General features: G+C 35.4%; 1 protein-coding gene across 1 annotated transcript in view; it reads right to left on the minus strand.

Annotated features, from left to right (window-relative positions):
- Positions 1-10,355: 10,355 nt before the first annotated feature.
- The window catches only part of LOC113228309 (cytochrome P450 6j1-like), an 8,463-nt gene continuing 1,090 nt past the window's right edge, over positions 10,356-17,728 (minus strand). The window contains exons 2-4 of the mRNA XM_026461568.1: positions 11,288-11,387; positions 10,950-11,198; positions 10,356-10,570 (exon numbers count right to left, since the gene is read on the minus strand). Coding sequence (XP_026317353.1) covers positions 10,356-10,570; positions 10,950-11,198; positions 11,288-11,387 — 564 coding nt within the window. The remainder of the gene's footprint in view (positions 10,571-10,949; positions 11,199-11,287; positions 11,388-17,728) is intronic.

Genomic DNA, 17,728 nt, shown 5'->3' on the forward strand with positions numbered 1-17,728 from the left:
GAATTGTAAATAGGAAAAAAAATCAAATTAATACATAAAACAATATGTTGCTACCATGATAAATGCGATCACTATTTATGATTCTTTTTTTGTTGCAAAGGGGGTACCTCAGTATTGGTCCCGTTTAAATTTAAAGAAAATATTTCACCACTAAGGGTGGCAAAATTGAGGATGAATCCGGTTTCGCGCACTTTCCAGTAACCGTTTTCAATAAAATTTGGCAAATTGATGTAATTCAACGAACCTTTGAGGTCGTTTTATTTATAAAAAGTTGTGTTTTTTAATTATTCATCAATATAGTACACTTCTCTCTAGACCATTTGAAAAGTATATGTTAATTTCTATTTGTTCTGTTTATCATCTAAAAACTTATTAACATTATAACATTCATAGTTCTGTTACATGGAAGTTATATAATTGCACATTCAAACAAGGAACAAGGAAAATAATACAATACAAATGCTTTTTATTGAACAAAAACAAACAAAAAATAAAAGACGGCAAGCGGCCTTTCTCATATAAGAATTTCTTAGAAACCACCTAGAATTACGTACTACCACGTACTTACTTACATCTTCACCCTAAATCGATAAAGTTGTAGAAGAGTCACGGTCGATGATCTTATATTGAATTAATTATTTAGTTTGAAGTTTGAAGGAGTTTCAAAGTAACTTTGAAAAAGAGTCGTTGAATTAATTACGATGTTGATTTAGTGACCATTTATTCAATGGAAAAACTTTAAAACAACAACACCAATAAATTCCATCAATTTGTATCCAAAAACACCAACAACTTAATATTGACAACAAGCTCACCCCAAGCCCATTATTCCGCCAATGTTCATAAAACTATATTGATATCGCATAACACACTTCCAAACAAGACACCCATCGGGAGTTCGAAAACAACCAAACGGCTTGTAATCCCCGCTTATGAAATTCAATGAGAGCTTCTCTCAAAACATGTACGTCCTCTCTACTTCAAACCCGTACTACAAACTCTTCAACATTTCCAAATTGCTTACAAATTCTATGTACACTATGCGCTCTATCTACGCTCTTGTAGACATCACTAGTTTCAGAGCAGCAATGTATGTAAAATATTGTGAATAACTTGTTCGGATAGCAGGGTACTTCGTGAATTATGTAAAATCTTTAGTTTGCAAACTTTGCAAGGATTTCGGATGTTAGTGCCTGCCATATACCATAATAATCGTGTGTTTTGAAGTTTATACATGACACTGTATATTCATAAAGAGCCTGAATAAAGGTCATTAGAATGCAGAACAAGACAAAGAGGCTGTATAATTAGCTTTGGACCGAGCAAAGAGTTGTGCGAAATGGCGGAATGACGTTATTCATATTTTATTCCTTTATAAAATTTGTAATTACTTAACAATTATCAAAGTTTACAACCTCTGTGTAAGTTTAGTTGAAGTTGAACTACCGTTATTAGCAGCATTTTCAAGCAATTAATACCTATTAAAACTTATAATCTTTAATAAATTAAGGTACAATGAAATTTGTTACCAAAACATGCTTTGTCATAGACATAGTGGACATTTGTGGTACCTTTTTAAGTATACAGCTGTTTATATATTAATACAACACCGCGTTCCAATAAATGCTTAGCAAAATAATTTTAAATCAAATAGCCCGTATGGTATCAAAGTTTAAATAAAAATATATAAATAAAAATAAAATTTTAATCAATTTTGTATTTGCTATATTGTTATACTGTTTAGCCATCTTTCGAGTAATTTTAAAATTCCTGTCTTATGAAGTACAGCTCTAATGTACGTCGTAAATCAATGTCTGCAATGCAATAGAAAGACACTCTTAATACGATGTGTTAAGAGTGTCTTATCAATTTAAGCACTGGTTTAAGATGTACTTAAGTTTAGTACATACGTGTTATTTGATGGTCTCATCATTACCAAAGTCGTGTCCACTCAAATAATTCCGCAAAGATTGAAACAAGGGAAAATTTGAAGGGGCCGTGTCGGACGAATACGGAGGATGAGGTAGCACATCCCAACATCATTTCAGCCTATTTCCACCCACAGCTGAGTATAGGCCTCCTCTCTATTGTGCCATTCTTTCCGGTCCCTTGCGAGTCGTGTCCAGTGGTTCCCAGCTACGACCTTGATGTCATCAATCCATCGGATAGGTAGTCTGCCTCTTGGTGTTTTTGCGTCTCTCGGCCACCATTCAGGAATGGCTTTCGTCCAACTTCCATTCTCTCTTCTAGCCAAGTGCTCCGCCCACCTCCACTTGAGCTTGGCTATCCTCGTACCCACGTCCACTACCTTTGTGCGATGTCTGCATTAAGTACGTGGTCCAGCAGAACTACCTGGTTCTGTGGTAGGTACCCTGCAAAACCCAAATGCAGGAATGCTAATATTTTTACTTGGTGGCAGTACTTCCTTGGACAAACTCTTGCACAGGGAACACTATAACTGTAACGGATAACTGTGGGCCTGGTGTCGAAGGCGAGAAATCTTGGTTATATTATGGATTGTTCGCTTCACTTTGAAGGATATATTTGGACAGTTCGAAATTGTTTCTATCGTTTCTAAGGTATTATATCGCGTGTGAAACTACATTAATGAGGATTTGAGCATAAAGCTTTGCAACTTGTTAATCCTTTCCTAACTAAATTACGCTGACTCTATATTTGAAGGATGTTTACTGGCTCCCACGGGAAATGTTTCCTCGCTTGCAGAATGCGTGCACTGGGTTTTATTTCCCTGTTTCATGTTGGGTGCACGTCACCACTTTTCAACTGAAAAGGAAACCCGTCGCGAGTTCTATTTTGCTTTTTGCTTTTTGGGGTCATAAAGAACAAGCCACCATCGTACCACGATCTACACATGACACAGAATAGCGAACTTTGAGATAGCTTCCGTTATACTATCTGAAATACTGGATATAATATATCACCGCTAATTATTTGTTTCACTCGAGTTTTAACATGGCATGCTCAACCGTTTACCTAATAAATAATTTTCAACTTCTATTACGAGCTGTGTCACAGTACCACAGTATCTCAAAACAAAAGTCTTCGATCAGTGTGTGTTGCTAGTAATAACTTACTGCACTGAGACGTAGGCTCACTGTGAGCCTGGTAAGAAGGTTCAAGGTCACTCAAAGGGCAATGGAAAGGGCTATGCTCGGAGTTTCGTTGCGAGATCGAATCAGTAATGAGGATATCCGCAAGGGAACCAGAGTAACCGACATAGCTATAAGAATTGCAAAATTTAAGTGGCAATGGGCATGGCACATTGCTCGCAGAACAGATGGCCGATGGCGCCGAAGAGTTCTCGAGTGGCGACCGCGTACCGGTAGACGCGGCGTGGGCAGACCACCCACAATCAGTCCACCGACTGATGATCTGGTGAAGGCTGCGGGAATCCGCTGGATGCAAGCGGCGCAAGACAATTAATTTGGCTGAAATGACGGTAATGATGACTACAAGCTGTGTTGAATGAAATTTTAAACGCTCTATTTTGATTCTATTTGACGATCTCGGTGGCGGTTAACACAATCGATATTAGGCGAGACACCCCTTATTCCCGGAAGGACTAATTTGGGACATGGATTTTCTAAAATTGATGGTAAAAGCAAAAAAAAATATATTAAAAAATGTTGCAGTGCATTTTTATGTAAACATCCTTCTAAAGAAACACTCGGCAGCTGAAACTATACAGGTTGACTAATACTGAGCAGTCTGTAGTGTGCTATATACTGAACCACCGCACCGGTTTCCTGCGACGCATAGTGACAAATGCACTTCTTTTGCGCTTCCTGGTTTGTCGGTGCGGCATCGGTATGCCTGCTATACGCAGTACCATAAGCTTACCAAGCGCCCATATTTCAATGTTCGCTTTTTGATTGGCGCGGTCTCGACAGGAGCGGGAAGGGATCGTTTCGGTTTACGGTACACTGCGCCAATCAGGAAGCGTTTGAAATATAAGCAAGCGCTAAGTAAGATTTCGGTGTACACCGAGCGTATCGATACCGCACCGCTACCACACCGTCAAGTCAGAAAACAGGCTGTGTTTATTTACAAGTAAACAAAGTAAAGCCCGTATTGGACAGTTGACATGCCAAATATATCTGTCAGTGAGATCACATTTATTTTATTACTGTCTACCGCCCGCGGTCATTTGATATGCTCGATGTAGGAACGGAATGATATTGATGAAGACGCTGGATAAATAATCAATTTATTTAGAAATCGTTCGGCAATATATATCAGTAAATCCAATTTAATTGGCTCTTAAAAATTGTAATAATTTTTAACCGACTTCAAAAAAGAAGGAGGTTCTCAATTCGACTGTATGTTCTTTTTTTTGTTTTTTTTTTTTTATATGTATGTTACGCGATAACTCCGGTATTTGTGAACCGATTTTCATGATTCTTTTTTGTTGGCAAGGGGGTATTTACATAGTGGTCCCATTTCATTTTGAAGAAAATCATCCACGTCAAAGGGAGGCTGTTCACGCATGAAGATTCATTTTTATAGATAGCGCCTAACTTTAATTTAGGAGCAATTACTTTTAGCAATTATTTAGTTGATTTTGCTATTTCTCCAATTCAAGGCGTTTTTCTCTCGATGTACTTTGAGTAGTGTCGTAGTAAGAACCTATTTTTATTATCTCCAGTCAAGTCCTGTATAGTGGCGAACTTGGAGATATTTCAATGAAACTTAGCAAATAGACGTAATTCCACGTACTTTTAAGGTCGGTTTTTTTAGTACTCTGTACTGAGATTATTCGTACAAAATCGAAACTATCGAACTAAGAAAAAATGCTTTCGATCAGGCTGGATTCGAAACAACGTCTTGCAGCAAACCGTGCCAAGCGCTATGCCAACTATGCCACGCTTAATGCGTCTACTGACAGTGAGAGGAATGAAAACTTTATGAGATCATTAGTAAACATTATGAAATAACTAGTACGTCGTAAGAGTCTATACAACATCAAATGGCTTTGGTTGATTTCGCATAACAGTGAAAGTATTGAATGCAGCACTTTGGAAAAAATATATAGTGAAATTGAGGACATACCCTAATTACTACATGGTGTGAAAACATGATTTTAAAAAATTTTCACACAAAAAAAAAACCAAACTTACCTCGAAATTTTGCTAGAAAACTGCATACTTTACATATACCAGTGATTTTTTTTATATCAACTGAACTAAATAGAACACATATAGTATACGGTATATATTTTTCAAAAGGCTTTAATATCGTATGTAAAAAAAAATTTGAAATAAAGCGTTCGACCCAAGCATAAAAAAAAAGAAATCAGAAAAGTTTTGTTTTTTTATAAAATTCAACATTAATTTGAACGACCCTATTTCGTTTTGCCTCCTCATAATTCATGGCTTTTAAAAGAACATACCTGAATTGAAGGAGATATGTATGTACGCCGAGGTGTACCTCGCTCCACCACAAATTCGCTTTATAAAAAAAAACAAATAAGGCGTTAAAATAAAAAAAAATTAGCTATAAATTCAAAGTATGATTACAAACGGTAGATTTTTACCTGCCTATCGTACACATATTATATATGCAGAACACTTTACATATACGAAAATACTTTGATCTATATCTAATCACGGATTTGTGATAACAATTTCTCTTTTACTTTCTTTTTGAATATTACTTTAGATATATTATTTTCGTCAACGTGCAAATCGTTGTACATAAAAGGCTTTGTTGACATAAGAACGTTCATCACAGTTCATAAGCTCAACCCTTCTATAATCTTCCGAAGCTGTAAATGGACTTTTTCCTGACCTGGCAGTACATTTTGAGACTTTCTATCACATTTTTCCTTAATATGTTCTGTTTATTTTTTCAATTTGCACCAATTCATCCTTTCTATATGACCTAAATGAACTATCGTAGCATTCCCATTTCTATCCTAATCAACACTTCATCTTTTATATCACAACCTCACTAAGCTGTTCCGAATTTTGTCTGTAAAATTGAAACCACTAACAAATCACCTACACGTCAAATGTAGTTAAAACATAATTAAATAAATAAATTAATAACGCACACACTCATAGCCTCGCACAAGAAAAACCCTGTGTCGCGGGTGCCATGGACACACACTCGTAGACAACCACAAATTACACTAAAACTCACTAGAGAAATAAATGTAGGCCGTACAAATATCTCTGATACAACAATTGAATATGGTAATATGTTGGCCATGTTGATCTACAAGCTTTTGCCATCTTTTGAGTGAATTTCGAATAAAAATTCTTGTCTTTACTCATTGACTTACAATTATATGGACGTCGGGTCCGCGCTAAAAAGTGTCCGAACTTATAGGGCGTTAAAATCGTATACAGAGCGTCATTCACGCTTTGGTCTTCGTTTGTTCGACTGACAGCGAAGCAAGCAAAATTAGACAGTACTGCGATGACATTACAATTTAAATTCAACGTTTTAGCTTTTTCATATTCCTTGACATGTCACTACGTTTAAATAGGTTGACTTGGGACATTTTGTCTCCTTTTTATTATGAAAGCCGTGTCCATTGAAAGATTTTTTTAAACGCAATAGTTTTGGACGGCGGTGTGTGGTTTAGCATAACATTATCGTAATGAAATACGACGCCTTTACGATTCACGAGTTACGAGTTCAGGGAGTTTCATAAGAATTATAACTTAAAACTTTCCCGCCAGTTCTTGAAATACGCGCAATAATATTATTTTCAAAACGAATATCAACTAAGTAATAACTTCATGATAATAGTCTAGAATATTTAAATAATAAAAACTGACACCGAAATTAGTCAGAGAAAACTTGCTTGAAAATTACCCATACAGAGTACATAGGCTATTAAGTGTCAACTTAAGTGACAGGGTGATGGGCGTAGTGGCAGTGACCGATTTTGTTATAACTCTAATACTGCAACTACATAACAGGCGAGTTACGTATACATGTTCATCGCGTCACTTGGTGTCACAATAAAAAAAGTTTCTCAAGGCTTTGCAGCTTCGCCTCTACTACGCAGTCTGATCAGAAACCATTTATAACGACGTGACGACCTGAAAACAAATTACTGAGGTAGGATTTGATACACCTGTACAGATTCCCACGAATTCCTAAATTTTAAGTTTCGTAAGGCAGTGTGACACGGTGGAATTATTATATAATTCTAAATGACATTTAGAAGTACATAATAATTACCATATTCAGTCTTTGTCTAAATATCCAGCACCATAATACTCGTCAGAAAAAGGTTTTATTATGTTTATGGCATAGCATTAATTAATTTTTTATTGAATGTTGAAAATTGAATTCGAAAGATTTCATTTCTATGTGTTCGATCTTGTATTAATAATTATAACAAACCAGTGGAGTAATTTCACAAAAAAAAATTGAATATCATTCTGAAAAACAGTCTCTAGACAGGCTGGTAGCTGTAACGGGTGACGAAACTGGGTGACGAAATACTTTCATAGATTTCTCATAGATAAAAAGTCGTTGAAAACCAAATACAAATGTCCCACAACAAGCACATCGAAAAATTCGTGAGGTCCGCTGGTTCGTTCCGTGGCTTAGTTGGCATAGCGGCTATCACGCTTTGGAAGAAAGTTTTTTTAAGTGTTCAATCTTTGTATTAATACTTTATAATACAGTATTAACTGAAGTACATACACATCTGTCACTATACTAAGTAATGCAGTCGACAGATGAGTTATTATTTTCAATGTACACACAACAAAGTGGTTAACACACAGTAAACTATATTAAGTGGACCACAGTAATCAAAGTTACATTTCTGTGAAATGGACACAAAAAATGTTATGTCATATTTTCAGAGGCTTATGAATTCATAAATGGAAGAAACATATACAAAAAGCACATATTTCCAGGTACAGCTAGTGTCGGCCAGCAAATGATAATATTTTCTATTATTTATCTAAATAACCGTACTTAATATTATTGTTTATTTCTGGAAATCTGTATACAGTATTAAATAATTCTACAAATAGCATTAGACAATATAAGCACATGTAATTTCGGAGACAGTTATCAGTTCAGACGTAATGTTACATAATTTGGTTTATTAGTTTCAAAATGTGCTTTAGAAATGATGAATTTTAAGTAATATTATTTCGTGCTTTAGTCTAATTATTGAACATTTGAATCATATTTCAGTGACGTAAAAATGCTACAAGTAGGATTTTTGAAATATTTAATAGGTCGTAAAACCATAAACTATTTACCTACTGTATAATACTTAATGCAAAAGCAACTGTTCAATATTTGACCGCTAATGAAAACTATTATAAATGTGAATTTAAATTAACGTAACGAACAAGCGTAATACTAAGGACGCCCGTAAAAATAACAGATAGACATTACTTGCCAATTATATTTAAGAAATTAGATTTTTAAGAGGCAAACAATTATTACGTAAATTCATTTTGAAGAAAAAAAAACTGATATTTCTTGAAAGCATGTAAATTTAGTTAAAATCTATACTGCTTTTTAACTGACTTCAAAAAAGGAGGAAGTTCACAATTCGACTATTTTTTGTATGTATATTACGCGGCATTTGTGATTTTGATGATTCTTTTTTTATTCTAAAGAGGGTAAGGTAAAAAGTTGTAATGATAAATGTTACAGACAGGCGTGTAGCTTCCCATCAGACGCACGACTTGTTCGCCCCGTCTCGTGATATTAAAAAAAATGTGCTCGTACTAGATATACTATAGTATTGTGATTGTTTTGTGATTGTGAGTTTGACAGTTTTCGCAGTTTGTTGAGAAATTGTATTCTGTTTCCTTGCATGAATTTTGTACGTAATAAATAAAGAAATAAATAACTACTCTCGATTCTATTGATTTCCAGACAACAACAACAACCTGCTGCTTTACAAACACCACGTCAGTTTGACAGCTCAAGCTGGGTGAGGTCGTAAAGGGCGCTGCTGTCGTTAGCATGTGTTCATTTTTCATAATATAGTCTTCCTTGGCTGTATGCACTAATACTATGTCCAGTTCCGTCACTGTCTTGTAATGATGTTGTTAAAAGAATTGAGATTTATGTCATGATTTTTCATCCAGGGTCTGGTAGCCATACTTCATACGCAATGAAGTTTTCGCTTTGTGACACAAAGCTGGTTATGTGCGCTTTAGAACCTCAGTTAACAAAACTAGATAGATAGATAGATAGATAGATAAACACTTTATTCACTGATATAACACAAATACAGATTTAGCATAAAAGAAAAAACAAAACATGATTGTCATAGCAGTGAAACGGCGCTGACTCAGCATATGCCAAGGTTTCCTAAGGCGCTGGTTTTCAGTCAGAACCAACGAGAGGGATTAAGTTATTAGAAAGCAAAAATATAACGACTTCGAGTAAAGTTATACATTGACAATAATAATATACATAGTAAAGTGTAAATAGTGCATTTAAAATAACCTGCTTGACATATAAGTGCATGAGCAAATGTGAATATAATTACAGCTGTAGGTGTAAGTTATGACTGTAAAGAGGATTTAATGTTGTGTAATGTAATTAGTATTATAATATAATTATACACATAATAAGAATAGATATAATAGATATAACTAATGATTTTATTCATACATAAGGTACAGATTATCTGCAAAAAGGACTTCTGTTCAAAAGGTTCAGTGGTTTACAGAATTTAAGATGCAATGCAACTGCCGAGAATACTGTACTATTAAAAAAAGCTTTTGTAAAAACAATATACGTAAACAGAAAACGTTATTGCAAATTATTTCTTTATCTCTGCCCTATACTACTTTCCCACACTCACTGTTATTATTATAATATGTTCCTGTGACAGATTTTAGGAGCCGAAGCGCCAAACAAACGGCTTGATGGGGACATTTAGATATAAGACAATTTCGAATCTGTCGTATCCGTAGAAAACATTCAAGGGAATACGAAATAATAGAAGCTAACCTTAATATAATAAATTATTGATTTAATTCACTATGTACAACCATACTTAAAATTTCTGTTAGTCGACATTTCACAAGGTTACTTAACCTTTGATTAAGATTATATGATATTATATAGACATACATTTGTTTATTAAACAGCAAATTAAAGTGTACAGGTATGGTACAATAAAAGCTTAAATGCTAGAAACTAAAACTAGGGTTAAACTATACGAATAAAATTTGATCCCCGCGGCAAGGTGCTCAAGATGCAGGCACCATTCTCTCTTTGCATGGCTATGCTAATGCGTTGGGCAAGGTAGTTGCCGGCTCTTGGGTTTCCCAGACGATGTCTCATGATTAAGCCTAATCTTTAATTGGAAATGTGTTGTCTGATATTTTTCAAACAAACCAACGTCTCGGTCTCTTTACAGACCATTTGCAATCGTAAAAACCCAGTCTGATCTGGATATATTTTAAGTGTAAGATTTCCCCAGTCTTAAGGAACAATGCATTCTTTTCAAGTTCGATTTTGGCGTCTGGCAGCGGACGGTACTTGAAGTTCAGGGTCAACGCTGCCAAGGCTGCTCGCGAACTCACTTCGGCGAATCTTTTACCTACGAAATAATTGAAAAAATGTTATTCTTGGAGACTACGAGCATTTTTCATCAAAGTTCAAAGTATCAAAGTTCTAAAATCGTAGTTCTGTGCAACAGTTACCTGATCCTCGTCAGTTTACGGTACATCGAAAGATACACAGGGATTCAACAACGGAAATAACTTCACTAACAAAACAGAAAATTGTGCTGCATTTGCGTTAGTCTTTTCATATACACTTGTCTATTCAAAATTCTTTGGTATATTTTTTACTAAAAACAACCACATTATGGTGGAAGTCTGTGTACGCCGAAGCCAATTGTTCAAAACGCTTCACAAAACTAATTGACGTAGCGTGCAATCGACGAATAGACTAGATTTATAATAGTAAATCCTTACCAATACAAACTCTAGGACCTTCACCAAACGGCATGTACGTAAAAGGTGCTATATTCTGTTCATTTTCTGGCATAAATCTGTCTGGATGAAATTTTTCCGGATCTGGATAATATTTTGGATCCATCTGCATGCCTACGCCATTTACGTAAACTGGAGTGCCAGCAGGAATCGTCAGCTTGTCATCAATTTTGTAGTCTTTTGAGCAGACTCTGTCCAGCCAACCAATTGGAGGATAAAATCGAAGAGTCTCTGTCGAAAATCAAATAAGTAGTTAAAGAGTACGTTGCGATAAAACCACTCAAGTAAGATTAACTAAGAAACGAAACAAATATAACAACCTTTTATTAATGCATTCAAAAACGGAGCATCACCAATTACGGTCGTGTCCAATTCACCAAATTTTTCTTGTAACTGTTTCACTTCCGCGTACAACTTGTCCTAAAAATAATATATTTAAGTAATTTAATGATTTACTACAAATTATCTGTTTCTAGATGCCTACTTGTATCAAGCTTAAAACTGTAGTAGAAAACGAAACAAACTTGCAGATCCGTTAAGCTTTTTTAAGCAAAAATATGATTTTGCTGTTTACATCCATAGATTTATGTTTGTTTTTTTTTTGTTAAAAAGGCAACGGTGGCAAACTAGGCGATTAATCGCCGAATCGATTTCGCGCAAATACATGTAATTTCACGAACTTTGAGAACGGTTTTTTAGCACTCTGTGCTGAGATTGTGCGAGTAGCTACATCGCATAACGGTAATGTAACTGTGACGGTTGTGTTTTCTTTCAATTATGAACATATTTACGCTATATTTGTAGAAAAAATATGAGGTTATATTCAATTTCTGACATTTTGCTACCAATATCGCGTTTTTGGAGACGATTTAGAGAATTTGCCTTAACGTACAAATCGAAAATGGTGGACTGACCTCAAGTTTGCTGCACTATGCCTATAGTTGGCACGCGCGCCACGATAACTAACCACTTCTTCTGTATTTATTAGAGTATAATGTAGAGCTCAACTTTGTAGTCAACCACACCAATTTGAAAGCGGGTGCTTTCAAGGTTGAGGGCCACCAACGCCACCTGATGGCGGTGAGAGAAGACGCCCTTTAGTAATCATACAGTGGCACTGCTGTCACCACAAGAAGATTTTCCTGTGATCGGCGAGGGGGTGCAGCGAGCGACAGCTATGACGTAAGGGTGACGCGGTCCGTTGCTTCAACCACTCCCTCATCGATCACATCGATCGTTCAGACATCAAAAATCAAACGTTCATCAAATTATAAATTGTATTCCAAATTAAAGTATCTAAAGGATCTCATTAAATATTTTAATCAGCATTTTTCAAGAGTCTCACCTCTCCTGAAGCTTGCAAGACACGCTACTCAAAAACAATGAGTAATATGAAAAATATGATTTCTAACAGGAATCTGATTATTTTGTTTGTTTGTATGAATGGTTCTAAGAATTATTGTTCTAAATAGTACCTAATAGTACCTACACCAGAAGTGTATTAATCTCAAAATGTTATCGACTTAAAATTAGTGATAATTTCGACTGATCTATTTATTATATAATAATAAATAACATTAATATCAGGTTTCTTACCACGTTCTATCTTCTTTTTATTTTCCCGATATTTCGGAACGGTTGCACGCTCCATGAGTTGAGTCAACCACGGAATCAAAAAAAGAAGGAAAATAAAATAAAATCGGGAAAATAAAAAGAAGTCATACCGTGGTAAGAAATCTGATATTAGTGATAATCATTTAGTGAATAACTACGAAAGTCTTAAAATCTATATAATAAATAACATGTCTACGTTTTTTAATAAAGAATACTTTATTTATTTTTGCTATGAGCAAGCAATGCGCTCACATACCCCATGTCTGCGTCAATGCGAGTCATGTGAACGCATTCCGATTTTGGATCGTTTATTGTTAATAGGCAAAATAAACGCATGTTTAAAGTTTTTAGTTTTATTTAAACTTAGAGCCTAATAAACATAATACCATTATGTTCCTAACTCTTATATTTTATCTGCAGTAAGTCCTAAATTACAAAAGTGCACACGCTTGAACCGAATAACTCTACACATAAAAGGGAAAAGACAGCAGCAAAACATTGTCCATGTTTTTCATTGTTTTTACAGAAATTCTTGCATATTTTGTCTGAATCTTTTTTAGAATTTACTATATGTAATTACGGGAGAGTCCCGCGCCGCTCCAAATTCCAATGTATTGCAAACGCATCCATTCGCCATCATTTCAGTAGAAAGACGTCCACTGCTGGACATTAACATACATTGTAAAGGATAAATACTCAGTCAAAGGAAAGTCAAAAGTCAAAGCAGTCAGTGAACGGATGAACCGTTCTCGTAATGAACCCCAGAGTTCGGTTTTTTATACGTTGTTCATATTTTGTTCTGTATCAAAGACGCGATGCTATTGGAATACATTTTTTCTTGTACAGTATGTATCGTAGATATTGATGAGGTAGATCTGAGTGTATTGGGAGTAATAATGTGTACGAAGAGTGTTTACTTAAAATATCCACTTTTTATAAATATTTTTTTTACAAACAATTGAACAGTATTAATACTATGGTAATAACTTAAGCTAGATTAATACAGAAGGTTATGATGGACGTAGTACCTTGGCAAAATTAATATAATACAATCACGCAGCAGAGTACAAATAGCACAGAAAACAATGAAACTATTGTAACCAAAAGCTTTTCTTTTTTATTGTGTGCCTTTTTTTTACAATATCTAGTGACAGGACGGACAAGTCGTGCGCCTGATGGTAAGCTAGACGCCTGTCCATAACAGTTGCAGTGTCACTCAGAGCTTTACATCACAAAGACCTGAAGGGCACATAACCTAACCATAACCATAACATTACCCTTTGAAACCGGAACACAGTAATGCTGACATTATTGCTTGGCAGCAGAAATAGGTAAGGTGGCAGTACTTCCCTGGACGAACTCTTTCTTTTTTCTTGTTCAAAGTCAACCTGAGATCTTTGGATACCGCTACACCATCATTCGGATTTTTGCCTTAGTAAATAGCACCATTAAGTGTTATTCTTGCAAAGGTGACGATTTTGCATTTGCGTTTATAAAACTCAAATCAATGAACAGTTTTGCATTTTCCATCATCTGCTGACAAAACAGGTATTTCTATGTCATCTATTTTTTTTAAAAACAGAGAACGCTTGTCCACAATACTGACTTAATCAACATGTTAATACTTTTTAAGTACTTATGTTCTATTATATCCAAAGCCATTATTAAACAAAAATGAAAATTCTGTTGTACAGGCTACCAGGGGAACGTATTGTACTTACGCTCATAAATCACCCACTTTATACACATCATAATATTTGTTTCTCTTTCGAACAAGCTTAATAGACTCGTTGCTGTAGACGAGTATATTATAATCCTATTATTTATTTTCTCCTAACACTAACCTATATAATTGTAACTTTTTCATTGAAAAAACAAAAACTGACCTCAAAAGTTTGCGTATCGACTTATTTCGATTTCCATTGGATCCCCTCATCAGACTCTGACTTCTTGGTGATAATGGGACTGTTACGGCCTGCTTTGTACATTTTATACTTTTTTCTGGTAGTCATGATGGCAGTGATTTGTTGATTACATGTATTGTGTCAAGTGAAAAGTCAACTTTCATTTACGGAAAACAATTAATAATTTGCGATAGCCGAAACGAACCCGGAACAGCTTCCTCGGCATCTGGGACCACCTCGAGAGTACACTCTGAAAAAAAAAATTTCAGAATCGGTCCACAATTGATGGAGAAATCGGTGAGTACACTGCCATGCCTATAAAATTAGAGAATTTTTCTCGATTTCCATGGGATCCCCTCATCAGAGTGCACCCTTTCAAATAAAAAGAATTGTCAAAATCTGTCTACAATTATTGACGAAGAAATCGGAAAATATACATAAGACATTCATACCGCCGAACGTATAACCTCCTCCTTTTTTAAGTCGGTTAAAAATGCCAAGAAGGTTGCCAAATTCAGATCCTGTAGATAAAAAACTGTCAACTTTTGCACATTTTGATATTCATGCAAGGGATCTTTTCGTGATTTAGCTACAAAATATACTAATATTTCTAAAAATTTAATGACGGAGCTGTACGATAAGTCTACATATAGAATAAAATACATTTCTGTTTTTTTTTTTCACAAAAAACCCACTATTTGAAATGTTTCGGAAAATTACCCAAGACGAGGTAAATCACCGATACTTCTATTGTATAGACAGGTGCCATTAAAATCCACCAAAACAAGCAGACTTGTTAATTCAGATAGACATTATTATGTATTAACAGAACAGATAATACGTTGTTGATACAAGAACGGGAGGCAGTTCATCAAATCTAAAGACAATCAGCTCCAAGTAGCAAAACCTTGACTCAACTGGTGCCATGACAATTAATATACAAAGGGTCAGCATAGTCAAAGTCCCAACCAACAAGTCGAGTATTGGCAGACTTAAACTCATAAGTAAAAAAAGAAACAAATGTTTTATAATGTTGGAACATATAAAGATAACGATAACGTGGAAAAAGACGCCACTAGAATTTAAGTCAAAACAAATTAATTTGACTTTAGTCGGTCGATTGAAACGAATGAAGGTGGTTTCTCAGTTTTTGTTTAATATAATATCAAGTGACAGGACGAACAAGTCGTGCGTCTGGTGTTAAGCGACACGCTTGTCCATAACAGTTGCAGTGCCACTCAGAGTTTTAAATCTCGAAGATCTGAGGGGCACCGTCACTGCGCCTGTCACCCTGAGACATAAGTTGACGAGTCTCATGTGCCTGTAATTTCACCAACAACCCTACCCTTCAAAACCGGAACGCAGTAATGCTCACATTACTGCTTGGCGGCATCAATAGGTAAGGTGGCAGTACTTCCCTGGATAAACTATGTCACCAGGAGTTCTACTGCTACAACCAGTTATGTGTCTTAGTCTAGAAATTAGAATTATACTCAAGGGAAGAACGTCATAATCACGTGAAAAAGCTTCGGATCCCCTCCGACACACAGTTAACAACCGTCAATTTGAAAGAAAAACTCCCAAGTAATTCAACTCCCGCCTGTTCGTCGCGTCAACGCCTACGCGTCTCTCGCTCAGAGCTTGTCATGTTATTATTTTAATTGTACCAACAGGTTGTAAACATAATTTCAAATAAATGTGATGTCATTAAAGTATTCTCAGGCTACATTAAAATGGTATTTTTAAGAGTCGCCACGTCACACGTCACTATGTTCTTAAACAAAATAACGTCACTATTTTCGAGTAATTATTAAAATTCAAATTATTTTATTAAATAATATCTCAAAATGTTACATAACAGGTACAAAGGCGTAATCATTTGTCAAAAACTAACTATTTTATAAACAATATAAAATATCAAATATGACGCTACTCAAACATTCTACTGTCTCCTGATTGGTTAAAATATAAACGGTACTTGACCAATCACGCACTTTTCTTTAATATTTCTTTGGTTTTTGTTTTGTAGCGTTTATTTACTCTTGGATTGTTAACAAAATAATCTTTAAATATTGGTTGTGTTTAATTTACTTGCAGAAAAAGTATTGTATGCAATCATTACATAATTAGGTCTTAATACCTCGTACCTATTACTTAAGCCACTACACGATACTCGACTTTAAGAACCTAGTGCTTAGTTGCTTAATAAGCAACGATTACGTAAAATACTACTGTCAAAAACGCAGTACTTACTTAATGTTTCATACCAGCATGACGGCTGGTATCTCGCCACTCCCAACACACTCGATATAAACATCGTCTCAGTTTGCGGAAGAAACCTTTGACAGATATCCTTTTATTGTTCAAAGGAACATGTCCCGGTTGCTTGTTTCAGGATACAAATAACACCATCTAGCGGTTCTGTTGCAGAACTAAATTTTATTTTGTACTGAAGTCTTCATTTTCGCCTACTTACATTTATTTTTTAATGGACATTTTGCGTTATGAACGTTGACTGACACATTCATAGAATAATACATTTACAAAAAGACAAACAAACGTCACACATGATAGACGTTACACGTAAACAAATATGATACAAAAAGGAAGGAAATGTTTAAACCTAATCTTCTACATTTATGTTCTAGATATTATATCCCAAATTTCACCCGGCATTACGAATAGTATTTTCTTTTCTATTTCGATTTCGCTTGGCTTTTTGACGTTAGGCAGTGGACGATACTTGAAGTTCAGAGTCAACGCTGCCAAGGCTGCTCCCAAACTCACTAGGGCGAATCGTTTACCAGTGCATAATTTTTGTGTTAACAACGCACACGCTCAACATAACTCCGCACTAGGGCAACCCTTCGTCGCGGGTGCCATGGACACACACATAGACAACCACAAATCACACCCTCACACACAAACTCACGAGAGAAATAAATGTAGGCCATAAAAATATTTCTCCCGCCCCGGGAATCGAACCTGCGACCTCTGCGTGTCAGGCATGGTAGCCGTTCGGCCACGGAGTGTTAGATTAGAGAGTTTTTTTCTTTTTGTTGAGGAACAAACAGTCGTATATAAATTACAGAATAAAATAAAACGTTTAACTTATTACTAAACCTATAGTTCCCTGTAGTTATAAGTGAACAAGTATAAGGCAAAAACGCCATCCGCAATTAAAATATTTATTTTTTTTACTTCACTTTTCTACTACTATACTAACTACACCAAAATTGAGTA

Source organism: Hyposmocoma kahamanoa, unplaced genomic scaffold (assembly GCF_003589595.1).
Source record: "Hyposmocoma kahamanoa isolate Upper Pololo Valley unplaced genomic scaffold, ASM358959v1 226, whole genome shotgun sequence".
Taxonomy (NCBI): domain Eukaryota; kingdom Metazoa; phylum Arthropoda; class Insecta; order Lepidoptera; family Cosmopterigidae; genus Hyposmocoma; species Hyposmocoma kahamanoa.